The sequence below is a fragment of the Pleurodeles waltl genome, chromosome 12 (genome assembly GCF_031143425.1).
Source record: "Pleurodeles waltl isolate 20211129_DDA chromosome 12, aPleWal1.hap1.20221129, whole genome shotgun sequence".
NCBI classification, from domain to species: Eukaryota; Metazoa; Chordata; class Amphibia; order Caudata; family Salamandridae; genus Pleurodeles; species Pleurodeles waltl.
Genome location: NC_090451.1, coordinates 47,058,395 through 47,077,097, shown reverse-complemented (window position 1 = coordinate 47,077,097; position 18,703 = coordinate 47,058,395). Strand labels below are relative to the sequence as shown.

Below are 18,703 nucleotides of genomic sequence, written 5' to 3'. Positions count from 1 at the left end.
TCTTTAAAGCTGCTCCTTTGGATAAAGTTGCAGTCTTTTTGGAGCAGGTCCGCTGTCCTCGGGAGTTTCTTGTCGTCGTCGAAGCAGGCCAGTCCTCAGAGGATGCAGAGGTCGCTGGTCCCTTTGGAAGGCGTCGCTGGAGCAGAGTTCTTTGGAAGGCAGGAGACAGGCCGGTGAGTTTCTGGAGCCAAGGCAGTTGTTGTCTTCTGGTCTTCCTCTGCAGGGGTTTTCAGCTAGGCAGTCCTTCTTGTTGTTGTTGCAGGAATCTAATTTTCTAGGGTTCAGGGTAGCCCTTAAATACTAAATTTAAGGGTGTGTTTAGGTCCGGGGGGTTAGTAGCCAATGGCTACTAGCCCTGAGGGTGGGTACACCCTCTTTGTGCTTCCTCCCAAGGGGAGGGGGTCACAATCCTAACCCTATTGGGGGAATCCTCCATCTGCAAGATGGAGGATTTCTAAAAGTTAGTCACCTCAGCTCAGGACACCTTAGGGGCTGTCCTGACTGGCCAGTGACTCCTCCTTGTTATTCTCATTATTTTCTCCGGCCTTGCCGCCAAAAGTGGGGGCCGGGGCCGGAGGGGGCGGGCAACTCCACTAGCTGGAGTGTCCTGCGGTGCTGTGACAAAGGGGTGAGCCTTTGAGGCTCACCGCCAGGTGTTACAGCTCCTGCCTGGGGGAGGTGTTAGCATCTCCACCCAGTGCAGGCTTTGTTACTGGCCTCAGAGTGACAAAGGCACTCTCCTCATGGGGCCAGCAACATGTCTCTAGTGTGGCAGGCTGCTTGAACTAGTCAGCCTACACAGACAGTCGGTTAAGTTTCAGGGGGCACCTCTAAGGTGCCCTCTGGGGTGTATTTTGCAATAAAATGTACACTGGCATCAGTGTGCATTTATTGTGCTGAGAAGTTTGATACCAAACTTCCCAGTTTTCAGTGTAGCCATTATGGTGCTGTGGAGTTCGTGTTTGACAAACTCCCAGACCATATACTCTGATGGCTACCCTGCACTTACAATGTCTAAGGTTTTGTTTAGACACTGTAGGGGTACCATGCTCATGCACTGGTACCCTCACCTATGGTATAGTGCACCCTGCCTTAGGGCTGTAAGGCCTGCTAGAGGGGTGGCTGACCTATACTTGCATAGGCAGTGAGAGGCTGGCATGGCACCCTGAGGGGAGTGCCATGTCGACTTACTCGTTTTGTTCTCACTAGCACACACAAGCTGGCAAGCAGTGTGTCTGTGCTGAGTGAGAGGTCTCCAGGGTGGCATAAGACATGCTGCAGCCCTTAGAGACCTTCCTTGGCATCAGGGCCCTTGGTACTAGAAGTACCAGTTACAAGGGACTTATCTGGATGCCAGGGTCTGCCAATTGTGGATACAAAAGTACAGGTTAGGGAAAGAACACTGGTGCTGGGGCCTGGTTAGCAGGCCTCAGCACACTTTCAATTGTAAACATAGCATCAGCAAAGGCAAAAAGTCAGGGGGCAACCATGCCAAGGAGGCATTTCCTTACAATTAGATTTCTTTAAAACTTGCAAATGCAGTACTCCTTGTATAACAAACAAGTTGATAGGTTTTCTTTTTGCAGTTTTGCAAATTGCTGTCCAGTTTTTGGAAACCCAAGACTATGTGGCCAAAATACAAGCTCAAACCTATGCATTACGTGAGGATGGTGCATTCCGGGCAACAATTAGTCCTGTGAGACTACAAGATTATTTGCTGTATTACTGTGTTCGGAAACTCCTTTCACCATGATAGGAGTCACATTAGAAATCTGTACTATTCATTTAAAGGCTTTATTACAATTGATGTCCTGATCGAGTGAGGCTAATATTTACATACATAACTATAAAAATAAAGGCAACATGGAGGATGAACACAATTACTAAGCAAAATATTAAAAAGAATTTCAACCTACACATGCTGTGAATACTAAGTGCTGCACATGTTCATAAATAAAATGTACTCTCAGATTCAAGAATGTATGAAATACAGTGGAGATGCATAAATGGACCTGGGTGTTGCATGGAAACACCCACCGCAACGCCCATGGAACGGCTCCTTGATGCAGAGTAAGGCAACGCAGCAGCTTCATATCTATGAGGCCATGCAAAGTCATGCAGAGAGATTGAGAGGCTTGTGCAGCAGAAGCGTCAACAAAAGTGATGCTGTAGTGGCGCACGCCTCTCATAAATAAGCCCCAAAATATTCTGTAAGTGTTTTTTAGGTCTTTCACCATCCGATAGCTACATATAAAATAACAGCCAGCTTAAATGAAAAATAAATAATAAAAAAATTGTTACTCATTGGGAAATGTACTGTAGTACTTTATGAAACCTCTATTAGTTAATGCACTGCAGAGGTATGTGTGTGTAACAAGAGAGCCACAGAATTTAATCTTGGTTGGTGTAAATAGTGGCTTGTGTATTTTTAGTGCTACGAGATCACAGCCCGTGAGAGAAAGCACTATGAATATGTAAGCCATTATTTTATACTTGCATTCCACACAGTATAAGATAGACTGCTACAAAACGTGTAAATAGTTTTACAATAAAATGGTGCTTTCAAAATGTAGCTTTAAGTAACACCAGACAATATCTAATACAATTTATTTAATAGCTGCCACTTCAACACCTCCTCAGAGGTAGTAAGCAATATGTAAATACAATTAAAAGCATGCACTTAACAACCTAGTTGTTAAATGTTTGCACTACCACTCAAAAAGAGCAAATCTTTGTCATCTCAAAGCTTCAAGTGATTTGATCAATTAAAGCCAGAGCCAGCTCCCAGGCATCCTTTACATTTGCATTGTTTACCCTTTACATTTGCAGATTAGTTTGTTGCACACATTTGCATTTCATTCAATGAGCAGGCACCCTGGCATGAAGGCTTCTTTAGCTCTCTGTGCGGCTTCATTTCGCAGCACAGGAGGCTCAATGAATGAAAGTTCAGCTGAAGCATTTGAACGATAGGAATGCCCGCCCCCCCCCCCCCCCCCCCCAAGAACTCCACAGCCTTGTGGGGGTTACCCCCACAGTTTGAAGACCTGTCTTACGAGTTTTCACTTTCGTCACCATTGCTACTTTTGTCTGAATTCTGGGAAGTGTATATTTATCATTTAAGCACACCAAACAATAGTTTTAGGCACATTTTCATTGAATCTAACCCGCTTCAATTTCCTTTCTTCTGCAGTAGTTCATTTGGTCATGTTTTTCAACTAATCGGTGATCACAGAAATTTTGTGGAGATCCAGTGAATTGCTCTACACCTTTTCCTGAGTAATAACCCCAACATTACACATTTATTTGGAATATTGCATTTCTTGGGTTTGGGAACCAGCCCTAAAACGCATTGCTAACCCATGGTTTCAGTGTTTATCACAGTCATTCGTTCCAGTAAATCCTTATAGGTCCACACTACCAAATTTGTGGAGAAACGTAGCATCATAAGAAAAGTAGGGGGAATCTGTCCATGTATATTCTGTGAATCCTTATTGGGCTGAGGTAGATGCGATCTAATATGACATGATTATTTAAATCTAGTGCTACTGGGTTTCCTTTTCAACCATGTCATAGGTCTCTCATTCCCTATCAGAGAGAGGCTGTGGCAAGTCAGCCTCCTTAAGCTAACGTCCAAAGGGAATTTCACTCTGTCTTTCTTAAGGGCTTTATATAACCTGGCTATCTGCTTTTCCCCACCACCAACTTCAATTAACATTTCAAGAGTGTCAAATATAGACGGCAACTGTGGAAATTCATATCTCCCTCACGATTTTCATCAATTTGGCAGATTATAGATTGTCCCAGATGCACCCCAAATACTTCATGCTCCTCCTCAAATGTTATGAACTTATCATCCGGGTACAGGTCCTCCGGTGTGAGACACTTACCTTCTCTTCATTGTGACATGAACATATCATGAGTGATATTGCAGAACATTGTCTTGAGAACAGGAGTTGTTTTAGAATTCTTTGTCTTTTTCCTGGCCGCTGACATGCTATTAACTATCATGGGAACAATTGTTGGTTTGTGTGTCCCACGCATCAAACTGAGTTGTAGTGAGTCGATATTTATAGACACGCTTAGGAGACCTTTCTCCCAGTTCCAGTCTTACTTGTATCATTGTACCGCATGTTAAAGTTGTGTGGCTATATAATACACCTCTAGATCTGGGAGACCCAACCCCACTTCAAGTTCATCCTTTTTCAGTTGTGCTAGCTGCACTCTGCTGCTTTTTCCTATCCACACAGCGAGGTTAATAACCTGTTGAGTTCCTTGAATGTTGATCTGGGTTTAGGACTCAGTGAATTCTGTATGGTGTACAAATATTGCGGAAGGAATATCATACTGGCCAGTGCTTGCCTGCCCTTTACAAACACACAAATGTGAACCGAAGATTTGAGCCACTAGAAAGCCCTGATGAAATTTAAGGTGTATTATCCATCTGCAGTATTCTTAATCTGAAGCTCCAAATTTCAATATATCCAAAGTTATACCCACATCAGATAAGTTGTGTGGCAAGTTTGTGCTTTATTAAAAAAAAAAAAAAAAAAAAAAAAAATGTTAACCTTTTCAGGTTAGGGTTCTGCGTGGTGCAGGTGGCACCCCAGTTTCCCACTTCTGAGGAGCCCTCTGTCTCTATCTGTGTGATGAGTGTAATTGACAACAGCGCTCTAATTCAGTTTGTGGTAATAAAGAACCTAGCACCTTAAAATGCTCCTGGTATTCGATGTAATCGGTAATATTTTCTGTGGACCCCTGCATTGGAATATCACATCAGGCTCCTTCTAGGAGGCACCATGCCTTAGTATGCTTTCTCCAGCAAAAACCTTTTAGTAGTAATGTCTCCTCATGGGTTTTCTGAGAAATAGAGTTCAAAGGTATGGGTGCACAGTGAAGCTTGCTTGAACAACCTTGTTCAATGGCATGTGTGGCTATAGATACACATGCGCTGCATACTCCTGCCATCTAGTGTTGGGTTCAGAGTGTTACAAGTTTTTTTTATTTTTATATTTAAAGCATTTTTGAGTCACTGGATCAGGTGTCTCTTCCTTCTCGGTGATACTGCACATGGGCATCGGCTCCTTTGTTAGATTGTTTCTCTCCGCTGTCGGGTTCGGACATGTGCCTCTTTGCTCCATCTTCCCCTCGCTCCAGTTTAGAAACCTTTCTTTCCATCTTTTACTCCATCAATGGTATTGTTCTCGATTGGGTTTTCTTACATTCTCACTCTGTCAGTCCGAGAAACGATCGCACGCCCTCTGGAGTGCCCTCGCCCATGTGGGTCTACCTCAGCATGTGGCACTGACCAGTATGCTGTGCAGATGGAATGGACGCCCTTTCTATTCTGTCCTCTGTGCCACGCAAAATTTATGGACACCGACCAACATCTGGTGTGTAACCTGTGCCTCACCCCGAATATCAAGAAGCCACCTGCAATGCCTGCATATCCTTCAGATTTAAAAAGACCCCTGGAGACCGAAGAGCTTGTCTACTAGAGATGGCTCAGAAGACCCTGGAAGACACTCCGGCCATCTTTGGGGAGTAACATTCCCAGGAGGAGGCCTTCTCCATCCAGGACTCAGACGTCCAGTCGGATATCGAAAACCACAAGGTGACATCGGCACAACCCATGAGTACTGTGGTCCCCCCTGCCCCCTCTTAGACTGCTAAAAAGTCCCTTACCGAGGCCGCTGGACCACCAAAAATTGCCAGGACCATGACATCATGTTTTTCAGCATCAAACTCAACATCTTCTGTCCAAGATGTCGCTATTTCCATCTGACCTTCGGCACCGACCACTTTGACATAGAGCCGAACAAGCTCAACCTCTGCTTTGGCTCCGACAAAAGGACACAGACCAAGATCCTCAGTGTTGAAAACCAGGGATTCAACGTCTTCAGAGCCGAAAGACTCTTATCAGTCTTCCTCCACACCATCTTGGTTGAACCCATTATGAGACCATAGACGCTCGTCAGCGCAGCCTCAACATCCAGGAAGGTACAGGGCGCATTATTGCTTTCCCCCTGTCACCTTCAAGAGGAAACTATCTTTTCAGGAGGCTCTGGATACTTCACCACCTCCAAAGAAGACTAAGGACAAGACTACCGCCACTATTCATAAGCCTTTTTCTCTTCCTCCTCAAACACGTTCTCCCCCCGCTTTTTCTCCTCCACCCTCTCCTCCTCCTCCTCCACCCTGTAGGAGGCTGCCCTGGCTTGTAGTGGGTACCAAAGGTACTTACACCTTATGCCAGGTCCAGTTATCCCATATTAGTAGAATAGAGGTGTTTCTAGCAGCTTAGGCTGATAGAAAGTAGCTATGGCAAAGCAGCTTAGGCTGAACTAGGAGACATGCAAAGCTCCTACTATACCACTTATATCATATGCACAATATCATAAGAAAACACAATACACATAGTTACTAAAAATAAAGGTACTTTATTTTTATGACAATCTGCCACAAGTATCTCAGTGAGTACCCTCAGTACGAAGGTAAGTAATATACACAAGTTATATGTACACAAATAGGTAAGTAAGAGTCAGAAAAGTAATGCAAACAGTGTAGAATTACAATAGGTTGCAATAGACAAGCGTAGGTCTAGGGGCAACACAAACCATATTCTCCAAAAGTGGAATGTGAATCACAAATGGACCCCAGACCTATGGGAGCTTGTAGAGGGTCGCTGGGACTGTAAGAAAACAGTCAGGGTGTCCAAGATACCCCACCCCAAGACCCTGAAAAGTAGGAGTAAAGTACACCTACTACCCCAAGAGAGCACAATAGTCGTGATAGGGGGATTCTGCAAGAACAACAAACACCAGCAGTGCACTGACAACGGATTTCCGGACCTGAGGACAAGGCAAGGGGACCAAGTCCAATAGTCGCGACAGTGTCGGGGGGGGATTAGGAGCCCAGGAAACCCCGGATGAAGGTGCCTCCGGATGGAAGAAGCTTGGATTTCTGCAAGAACGAAGAGGACTAGGAACTTCTCCTTTGGCAGGAAGATGTCCCACGTCACGATGAAGGTTGCAGAAGTGTTCCCCTGCAGAAATACTGCAAACAAGCCTTGCTAGCTGCAAGGTCGCGGTAGAGGTTTTTAGGTGCTGCTGAGGACCAGGAAGGACCAGGATGTCACCCCTTGGAGGAGACAAAGGGGGCGCTCAGCAACTCCGAGAGCCCTCACAGAAGCAGGCAGCACCCGCAGAAGTACCTGAACAGGCACCGGGAAGATTTGTGAACCGGAGTCCACGCAGAGTTACAAAAGAGGGTCCCACGACGTTGGAGGCCAACTCAGCGGGTTGAGCACTGCAGGACGGAGTTCTGGGGACCCAGGCTAGGCTGTGCACAAAGGAAATCCTGGAAGAGTGCACAGAATCCGGAGCAGCTGCAAATCACGCAGTACACAGGTTTGCAGTTTAGCGTGAGGAGGCAAGGACTTACCTCCACCAAACTTGGGCTGAAGGCCACTGGACTGTGGGATTCAATTGGGTAGAGTTTGTGTTCCAGGGACCACGCTCGTCAGGACGAGAGGGGACCCAGAGGACCAGTGATGCAGTCTTTTGGTGACTGTGTTAGCAGGGGGAAGATTCCGTCGACCTACGGGAGATTTCTTCTGAGCTTCTGGTGCAGGTTGAAGGCAGGCGACCCCCAGAGCATGCACCACCAGGAAACAGTTGAGAAATCAGTCAGGATGAGGCGCTACAATGTTGCTGGTAGTTGTCTTGCTAATGTGTTGCGATTTTGCAGGCGTCCTGGAGCAGTCAGCGGTCGATCCTTTGGTAGAAGTCGAAGAGGGAGATGCAGAGGAACTCTGGTGAGCTCTTGCATTCGTTATCTGAAGAATTCCCCAAAGCAGAGACCCTAAATAGCCAGAAAAGGAGGTTTGGCTACCAAGAAAGGAGGATTGGCTACCAAGAAAGGTAAGAGCCTATCAGAAGGAGTCTCTGACGTCACCTACTGGCACTGGCCACTCAGAGCAGTCCAGTGTGCCCCCAACACCTCTGATTCCAAGATGGCAGAGGTCTGGGACACACTGGAGGAGCTCTCTGGGCACCTCCCCTGGGAGGTACTGGGCAGGGGAGTGGTCATTCCCCTTTCCATTGTCCAGTTTCGCGCCAGAGCAGGTCTGGGGGGATCCCTGAACCGGTGTAGACTGGCTTATGCAGAGATGGGCACCATCTGTGCCCATCAAAGCATTTCCAGGGGCTGGGGGAGGCTACTCCTCCCCAGCCCTTCACACCTATTTCCAAAGGGAGAGGGTGTAACACCCTCTCTCAGAGGAAATCCTTTATTCTGCCTTCCTGGGCCAGGGCTGCATGGACCCCAGGAGGGCAGAATCCTGTCTGAGGGGTTGGCAGCAGCTGCAGTGGAAACCCCGGAAAGGCAGTTTGGCAGTACCCAGGTTCTGTGCTAGAGACCCGGGGGATCATGGAATTATCCCCCCAATACCAGAATGGTATTGGGGTGACAATTCTATGATCTTAGACATGTTACATGGCCATGTTTGGAGTTACCATTGTGATGCTATACATAGGTAGTGACCTATGTATAGTGCACTCGTGTAATGGTGTCCCCGCACTCTCAAAGACTGGGGAAATTGCCCTGAACGATGTGGGGGGCACCTTGGCTAGTGCCAGGGTGCCCACACACTAAGTAACTTGGCACCCAACCTTCACCAGGTGAAGGTTGAATATATAGGTGACTTATAAGTTACTTATGTGTAGTGAAAAATGGCTATGAAATAACGTGGACGTTATTTCACTCAGGCTGCAGTGGCAGGCCTGTGTAAGAATTATCTGAGCTCCCTATGGGTGGCAAAAGAAATGCTGCAGCCCATAGAGATCTCCTGGAACCCCAATACCCTGGGTACCTAAGTACCATATACAAGGGAATTATATGGGTGTACCAGTGTGCCAATGAGAATTGGTAAATTTAGTCACTAGCCTGCAGTGACAAATTTAAAAAGCAGAGAGAGCATAAACACTGAGGTTCTGGTTAGCAGAGCCTCAGTGATACAGTTAGGCACCACACAGGGAACACATACAGGGCATACATTATGAGCACTGGGGTCCTGGCTAGCAGGATCCCAGCGACACATAACAAACACACTGACAACATAGGGTTTTCACTATGAGCACTGGGCCCTGGCTAGCAGGATCCCAGTGAGACAGTCAAAAACACCCTGACATATACTCACAAACAGGCCAAAAGTGGGGGTAACACGGCTAGAAAGAGGCTACCTTCCTACACACCCTCTCCTCTCCTCATTCACCTGCCTCTCCTACTGCAGGGGATCTAATACCACAGTGTTCCTATTTGGGTGGAACAGAGCGGGACCCAGATCCCTGGGACACATATAATCCTGATCCCATGATTTCAACAGATCGGATTTGTACCCCTGGATGACCTTCACTGCCAGAGGATGCCATATCCTACCAGCAGGTAATAGATCGAGCAGCCGCTTACCACAATGTTGAACTGCACAGGTACCCCATTGAGCAAGCCTTTCTTTTTTGATACCCTAAAGTCCACACATGGGGATATCCAGTTCCTTCCCATGCTCCCTGGCATGCTTTGTCATGCAGACAACATTTTGAAGGAACCAGTCCACTCTACAGTAATCACCCCTGGAGTAGACAAAAATACAAAACTGCTCCAGCTGATCCACCTTACATAAGATCACAGGTCCTGCCAGATTCTGTCGTGGCTGCAGTTACACACAAACTGGGCAATAGTCAGCCCACAGGGGACTCTCCTCACCAGACAAGGAGAGCAAAAAGACTGATGCTGCTGGTAAAAGAGTAGCTGCGCAAGCAGGCAGTCATTGGCGCATCGCCAACTCACAGGCTTTAATTGCGAGATATGATCGGGCTCACTGGGATGAGACAGCGGAGCTCCTCCGGTATCTCCCAGATGAGCACTGCAAAAGGAGACAACAAATTGTCACAGAGAGGCAGACAATCAGTAATAACTCCATCAGATGTGCCCTAAATGTTGCGGACACTGCTGCTCACAGTATCAACACCAGCATCCTACTAAGGAGACATGCATGGCTTCGATGCTTAGGTTTTAAACCAGAGGTACAACAAGTGGTACTCAAAATGCCATTCGACAAGGAGCATCTTTTCAGCCCTCAAGTGGACTTCACCCTTGAGAAGCTGAAAAGAGACACGAACTCTGCAAAAGCCATGGGTGTTTTACAGTACCCCTCTCTAAGAGGTACTGTTCGTTGCCCCACATTCAGAGGTGGTCACACAAGCACAGAGGCCTCCACTTCTAAGGCCAGACAGCTTTCCAGTTCATAATCACGAGGCTTCTCCAGAGGAGCCTATAGAGATAATAACACCCAAGGTAGAGGCAAGAGCACCACTATCTGCACTTCTAAATCAACATCTAAACAGTGACTACCTACGTCTTCCTACTCCACACCTTTCAGGGGACCGCTTCGAAATTTCCATAGACAATGGGGCAACATCACTTTGGACCAATGGGTCCTTTCCATTATCCTATATGGTTACTGTCTGGAGGTCATTACCAGTCCTCCAAACATCCCCCCCCCTCACTCTCGGAAGCTCTCTCAAGAACACTTTCTTCTCAAACAAAAGGTACAATCCCTTCTTCTCAAAGGGGCCATTGAGCCAGTTCCACTAAACTACCAAGGAACAGGAGTATACTATTTATATTTCCTCATTCCCCAAAAAGACAGCTCTCTCAGGCCCATTCTGGAACTAAGGCCTACATACTATCAGAACACTTTCACATGGTTACTTTTCAAGATGTTATCCCCCACTTACAACAGAGTGACTTTATGTTAGCCCTGGATCTAAAGGACACCTACTTCCATATCCCTGTCGAACCCTGCACACTGCAAATATCTCAGATTAGTAATTGTAGACAAGCACTACCAATTCAAGGTTCTTCCTTTTGGAATCACTACAGCTTCCAGGGTCTTCACAAAGTGCTTAGCAGCAGTAGCCGCACATCTCGTGTATTCCCCTACCTAGACGACTGGCTCATCAAAGCCAGCACATAATCGCAATGACAACATCTCGCTCAGATGACAGTGGACCTTCTGCACGTGTTAGGTTTCACACCCAACTTTATCAAATCCTACCTTCAACTTCTGAAACATCCCTATCTAGGAGCTATTCTCAATGCGGAATTGGCGATAGCATACCCCGATCCGGCTCATGTTCACAACTTTCAGTCTCTCCCCACTCAGTTTTGAGAGAATTCATCATACATGGTCAGGACTGTGATGTGCCTGTTAGAGATGATGGCCTCCTGCATTGCCATCATTTCCCACGCCATACTCCACATGCATCCTCCTACACCAGTGTCTGTCTCATCAGTGGGTTTGATTACAGGGTCACTGGGAAGCTCTAGTGTTATTGAACTGCCATACTTCTTGTTCTCTGCAATGGTGGAACACCACCAACCTGTTAAAAGGGTGGCCTTTTCTAGACCCAGTGCCTCACACCATTCTGACAACAGACACATCATGCACAGGCTGGGACGCTTACCTTTGAGCCCTGTCTGTACAGGGCCAGTGGGATCCTCATCATCAATCCCTACACATCAGCTTCCTCGAGCTTCAGTCAGTATTTCTAGCCCTGAAAGCATTTCTTCATCACCTCTCTCACAAAGTTATCTTAGTCTGCACATAAAACATGACAGTAATGTACTATCTTCGGAAACAAGGGGTGACATAGTAACTCTAATTGTCACAGCTCTCAGACAATATGGAAATGGGCTCTTCACCATCACATTCACCTGGTGGCAGAGTATCTCTCAGAAATGGACAATGACTTTTCAGACCTGCTCAGCAGGGTGCAGCAACAAGTCCACAAATGGGAACTCCACCCGCAAGTCCTTCAAAAATACTTCCAGAAGTGGGGAACACATCAAATAGATCTTTTCGCCACAGCAGAAAACACAAAATGCCAAGACTTCGCCTCCAGGTACCACACATTGTCTATCCAAGGGAAATGCTATATGGATGAGCTGGTCAGGGATATTTGCATACATTTTTCTGCCTCTCCCTTTCATTCCATTTCCAGTTCAATGGTTCAGGCAGACATCTGTCAACATGATCCTTGTAGCTCCCACATGGGCACCGCAGCCCTGGTTCACACTACTGGACCTCTTGGTAGTCCCCCACAAGAAGTTTCCCAACAGGCTGGACCTTCTCACTGGAAACCAAGGTCAGGTCAGACCCCCAGCCCCCAAATCTCTCAACCTTGTGATGTAGCTTCTGAGGTCATACAGTTTGGTTAATTAGATTTGCCTGCAGAATGTATGGACATTCTCAGAGAAGCTTGTAAACCCACTACAGGAGCATGCTATGCTGCAAAATAGAAACACTTTTTTGCTACTGTCAACCCAAATATATTAATCCCTTTAAAGCTACTGTCAAAGACATTGTCTACTACTTGCTTCATCTACAAAAAGCAAATTTAGCTTACACCTCCATTCACATACATCTCGCAGCTATAGCTGCATATTTACAAAAGAGGCAACCTACATCCCTGTTTAGAATTCCAGTGATCAAAGTATTCATGGAAGGCCTTAAACTGGTCATACCACCAAGAGTGCCTCCTGCACCAGCATGGAACCTCACTATTGTCCTTAGCAGGCTCATGAGCCCTCCTTTGGAGCCACTTCACTCATGTACTCTTAAGTACATCTCATGGAACGTGGCTTTTTTAGTTGCCATCACATCTCTGACGTGATAGAGAGCTCCAGGCCCTAACCTTGGAAGAACCATCCATTCTTCCAAATTCATATGCACAAAGTGGTTCTTCGAACTAATCCGAAGTTGCTCCCTAAAGTGATCTCTCAATTCCACATTAATCAATCCATTGAGTTACCAGTCGTCTTTCCGCAGCCTGACTCAGTTACCAAAAGAGTCCTTCAAACTTTAGACATTAAGCGTGCATTAATGTTGTACATTGCACATTGATAGAACTAAAGAGCTTAGAAAGACTAAACAGCTCTTTGTAGCTTTCTCACTACCTTATAAAGGCAATCCATAAGCAGCATATCTAGGTGGATAGTAAAAAGTATTCAAACTTGTTATGCTAAAGCAAAAAGACAACTTCTTGTCACACCTAGAGAACACTCTACCAGTCTGAAAGGAGCCACTATGGCTATCCTTTGAAATATACCCATAGCTGATATTTGTAAGGTAGCTACATGGTCTACAACACATACATTTACAAAACACTACTGTCTAAATGTACTTGCACTCTAATGTATGCCAAGCAGTACTAAGAACACTTTTCCAGTCAACTACAACTCCCACAGGCTAGCAACCGGTTTCATGGAGGAACTGCTTTACAATCTATGCAGAGCATGTATATCTACAGCCAAACATGCCATTAAACGGAAAATGTTACTTGCCCAGTAAGCATTTGTTCATGGCATGAAGTGCTGTAAATTCACATGAGCCCTCCCACCTACCTGGATGCATGTGGCCGTTTCAGTTACGTTATAATTGTACAGAGTTGTACATATATATTTACATTTGCATGGACATCTCTTTTTTTTATAGTTCGTCTACACTCCTTTTCTCATCTTGGGAAAGCAGTCTAACAAAGGAGTTGATGCCCATGTGTAGTATCACAGTGAAGGAGTTACTCGATCCCATGACTCAAAAATGCTTCTTCAAAGAAAAACAACTTGCAGCATTCTGAACCCAACACTAGATGGCAGGATTATGCAGAGCATGTGAACCTACTGCACTACATGCCACGAGCTGATGATTACTGGGAAAGTAATATTTTCTTTCTCCTCCAAGGCGCTGATTTGCATCATTTTAATTTTGCTATGCGTCCCTTTCACTCTGTAGCAGGTAAGGCTGTACGTCTCATTCACAGCATGATTATTTTAAACCATGCTTTTTAAAGATTTACATGCTGTAGAACTCATTGAAACCATAGGGCTGATGCTAACGAACCACAAATAACTTAACATGATGAAGTGAAATTAGTTTGACTGAAGAGTAAAGTTTCTTCCTTGACTGTTTGGAGGTTTAACTCTATCTGGAAGTTTCTTCGTGGCTATATGTTTTGAGGCTTAGTCCGATCTACAGCTAGCGTGTTCAATCCTCTAGAATACTGTACACCTTCTGCCTCTGCAAAATGATCTATGACTTGCATGTTACATTTGGATATTTTTTTCAGACTGCAGTACTCATGCCGTCCACTGCCAAAGACGACCAGTTTAAAAGCGTGTATAAAACATTTGCCACAGCGCTGGATTCCACAAGACATGAGCTGCCCATCAAAAATATTCATGTTGAAGGAAGCAGTGAGGACTACTTGGGTAACTAAGCTAAACTTTTGAATTTGTTTCGCTACACTATACACTTTCTGAAATATGGATGTAATAGTTTGTTAAAATGTTTCATTCTCTAAACTGTTATGATGTATCCAAATTCTTCAATATATATTTTTAAAATTGTGCCAATAATGTATCGCAAAGGCTCTATAAAAAACTACAGTAAAGTTCCAGATGAGGCAAAGTGTCCATTGCATCAAATGGACAACGGAATTTTTGAAACTCCATTGCAGATTCCTTTTAAATTAGTGAAATAGAGCCCCGAGCACAATAGCAACTAACAAACACTTCATGATTCAGAAGTCCCAACATTATTGAAGGCCATCCAGTAAACACATTACGGAATAATGAGATCTCTAATGTTGACAGTCTGAATATACTCTGCACCATAAAGTAAACTATCAATTGTTTTTCAGTTTAAAAAAAAAAAAACTCAAGGCATTAGAAGCTTAACACACCATTCCCCTTTCATGCTGTTTCCAAGATCTTAAAAATGAGATTGAACAACACAAATTCAAGGAGAGAAAGCCCAACTCCCTTCTGATTGCACTGCAGGCGTGCCGGGTGGTAGTACCATAGCCCACCCCTACATTTTTTTTTAACACAAATTGTATTGCTTTTATGAATCATAGTGCATATATCTTTTTGTTGGAAAAGTAACATATTGATATATCAAATTGTTTGGCTCTTTAAGCCGTACATTTGGTTGCTCATTTATCTTATGTTTAAGTCATCAGTGCAATAATCAACATCATACAAGAAAAAAAAACAATACAGTAATAAACAGTCCCCCCGGACCCCCCGCTTTGCAGTCTGATGGTACTGGTATTCGTATGGATGGTCACAGTGCACTTCAATAAAGCAACCCGGTAGTCACATATGTGACTTTTGGCTCTTGTGAAAGAGCATATATATGGTAAATGATTGTATAACCACTATACTTCTGATGGTATGGCGGGGGGGGGCGAAGGAGGTGGTATGGAAGGAGCTAGCTAGTAGAGCTATTCGGGGATGCACTATGGCGGGGGGAACAGCGTGCATTAAGAGGTCCCATCCTCTGCATCCTCATCCCCTTTACAAAATGGTATCCCATTGCATTGAGATTGGTCTTTTATGTAACCCCCTGTATTCTTTGCAGCGTACTGCTGCGCTTTCGGCTTGGTCCACCTCTACATTTTCCCTTCAATTTTAAACCATAAACATTCCTTCCCACCCTGCTTTCAACTCTAGCTGGTTTCCAATTATCTAAAGTCTCTAGTCTGTTTTAAGGTGCTCTGCACAAAGGAACTGAGCACGGACTCAGGCAGAGGTGCACGTGCTTGAGTCAATTTCTACACGGCTCGCCCCCTAGTGTGCTATCAGTTCCACTTTTGGAATCTTACATTTTGTTTGTACGTGTTGTAGTGAATCTCAATCAAGTTTAAAAAAAAATACATCCCAAATCGACGTTCTGTCAAGTGTCTGACGGAAGATGTAGGCTTTTTAGCCCAATTTTGAAGGTGGTGATTTTGTAAAGCTGCTTGCTTTGGTATAAGCAAACGAAGTTCTGTGTTTTATTTCTTTTATACAGAAAAATTGGAAAAACATTTGACTGTTACCGAATCCCTTCTGGCTGAGTTTATGCCCCCCTGGTCTGAAGAAAATTCCAAGGCATTAACTAAAACAAAAGAACTTGAGGAGGTGGCACTGTGTATTGACACAGATCTTCCAAGGTATACTTGATTCATTCTGTGGGTGGTAGGGTTTTAAGTGCTCTGCTCAAAATGACTGAGGACAACCTAAACAGTAGAAACAAAGTATTTCCCTTATGTTCAGCTTTTCCTTAAAGAATGAGTGAGGATGCAACTCCGAATTGTCCTAAATGTGGTCTGATTGCTCCTTTCCTGTAGCAGCATTTTCTTGTGAAGTGTTTTAATGAAATCAGTTTAGCCTTCAAAACGGATGCAAATTATACAGCATAATGAATCGATAAATATGTCAAATGGAGGATTGCTAGATTAAGTCGGAGATAGCTCAAATAGTAGTGGGCTACCTCCCAGCAGCTGCGGAGAACCATGTGGGTGAGATGCATTTGGGAGAGGACAGGGTGGTGCCGGAGGTGGTGGGACAGGTACAGAAAGGAGCTGGTCACTCCGCCCCTCCCCAGCATGGGCCACGGGATGATATAGGTGCCTATAGTTCGGAATCCACTTCAAGGGGGTGCCAGTGTGTTGGTATCCTGGTCCATTGCGTGGAGCTGTAAATATGAACTTAGTGGTCCCCATATGTCTCTAGGTCGCAATGTCTTCAACCGCATTTCCACATACAGCTCCAGCTGGTCATTAGGCAACACCAATTCTCCCATCCATTTCTTGAATTTGGGAGCCCTGCCCCTACCCCAGCGACACACCACTTGCCTCTTGGTCAGTAATAATGCCAGAGGAATTAATTGTCTGTACAGTGTGTCCAGGCCCCCCACCCACCCCAGGAATACAATGTCTAGATCCATAGGTATAGCACATTCAACCATGTTGGATAAGGCCCCTAGAATTTCTTCTTGGTATTTGAACTCCGCAGCACGACACCACGCCAGATGAAGGAATCGAGCCTCTGGAGCACCAGTTACAGACTTCTCTCACATCAAATCTATGTTAGCTCATCATGGTGTAATATGCTCATTGTAAGAACTTATAATGGATAGTGCGGGGCATGTTGTGAGAAGATAATGTGTTTTTCTGATTGCAGGTGAAACTCCATATCTCGTCTGGGAGTGCTACCCCCCCACCCAAAAAAAAATGCCCTCTGCGGGTTTGGCATTCTGACCTTAATCCTCCAGTGTTATTTATGCCAGCCTCTATGCCTCCTATATCCCAACCTTCGCAACTTATGATATTAAAGTGTTTGAGTGTTTCTTACTTTTCCAAAAGCAGGTTAAGTGCTTTGTCATTCCAAGATGCAAAGCAAAAAAAACAGGTATCTCGCTAGGATGAAACAAGAAGGCACTTTTAGCTTTTATGATTCCTTAAATTTGTTCTCTTGGATTAAATAAAAAATGACCACCTTGGCATAATTCCCATGAAGCTGGAGATGCGATGGCCAAAATCTCACAAGCACATAGAGGGGGTGAAGGGTACGAGTGTGCCTGGTCTCTCTTACTTCTTTGCAGGACAAGGAGCAAGGGGAAGATCATATACATCCCACTAAGAAAATACCTCAGTGGCCTTGGAAGCGAGCAGACTCATGGTTGCTTTGTGAAAGCCATCATATTTGTAAGGCTGTTTCATTTATAAACAGACCTCTCTGTCAGGTCCAGCTATGCTCGGGGGTACTAATTAAGGCTTTCTGCCCAACCCTTGTCCCTAGGTAGAGTTGAAAGCTACATTTCTGAACTGCTTTTCTGCTTTGTGAACTGCCACTGTGTAATATATTCACACACATGCAACAGTAGGATGAATTTGAGTAGCCTAGACAATATAAGCTCATTATCTTCTTTTCTTTGCAGCACTCTGACGGAGATTATTCACCTGGCTTTTAAAGTAAGCAAAGAAAGTACTTTACAGAACCAGCAGAAAATCGAGGATACCCAAGGCGTGGACTCTGTGAAACCGTGGTATTTTGTTGACCAATCGCTGTGTAAATCGAATGACTAGCTGAAGCACTTTGGCGAAGCCCCAAGATTTCTCTTTTTGTATGTGACATACATTGGACTTCTTTCATTTACACAAACGTGTTTTGTGTTTTTTTTTTTTTTTTATTTTGTTTTTTAACCTAAACATTTATCCATGTCCCCGGGTATTAAGATCAATAGGAATGGTGGAAAGTGACAATGAAATGTCTGCAGTCCCACCTCAGCAACATAGAATTGACTTTTATGTAAAAATCGCCACTGTTATGGTGTTTTGTAATTTGAAAACTCTGCAGGCCGTTCCTGAATACGAATGAATCACCTCGGTATGTACAAACCTATGTGAGCATTTGTTTTTGTTGCTCTGTCACAGCAAAACTCCTTGGCCATTCAATGCACTTTGTATTGTTTTGTTTGGAATTTTCTAATTAAACAAGTGTTCTTTGCTCACCTGGTGGATTAGTTGAGTCTCTGTAACACATTCACTAGTGAACATTGCAGGTACAACTGTCCCAGGACATTATCTTATGATGGGCACATCTGAATATCATCAGGTGGTAGACTGAACCTGCAAACTTTCCCCGTAGCACTCCTTCTCTGGCAGGAGGGGCAAGTGTGATGTCACTGGAGCTATGTAGTGCCACATTGAATCAGTTTCTTTTCATCTGTGCCCTTCCACTCCGATCAGGGGTTGCTCTCAATGTTTCGTTTTTTTCATGTTTCTTATTACTTTCATAGTCAAAATTCTAAACTTTTTAG

At 44.7% G+C, this 18,703-nt stretch overlaps 1 protein-coding gene across 3 annotated transcripts in view; it reads left to right on the top strand.

Annotated features, from left to right (window-relative positions):
- HAUS8 (HAUS augmin like complex subunit 8) overlaps nucleotides 1-18,394 on the top strand; it is a 96,061-nt gene extending 77,667 nt beyond the window's left edge. For 2 of the 3 annotated variants that reach the window (XM_069216674.1, XM_069216672.1), the window contains exons 9-11: nucleotides 14,184-14,325; nucleotides 15,911-16,052; nucleotides 17,822-18,108. In XM_069216674.1, coding sequence (XP_069072775.1) covers nucleotides 14,184-14,325; nucleotides 15,911-16,052; nucleotides 17,822-17,969 — 432 coding nt within the window. In that variant the 3' untranslated portion in view covers nucleotides 17,970-18,108. Of the gene's footprint in view, nucleotides 1-14,183; nucleotides 14,326-15,910; nucleotides 16,053-17,821 lie in introns of all 3 variants that reach the window. The other variant, XM_069216671.1, reaches the window with a different exon arrangement.
- The last annotated feature ends 309 nt before the right edge of the window (nucleotides 18,395-18,703 follow it).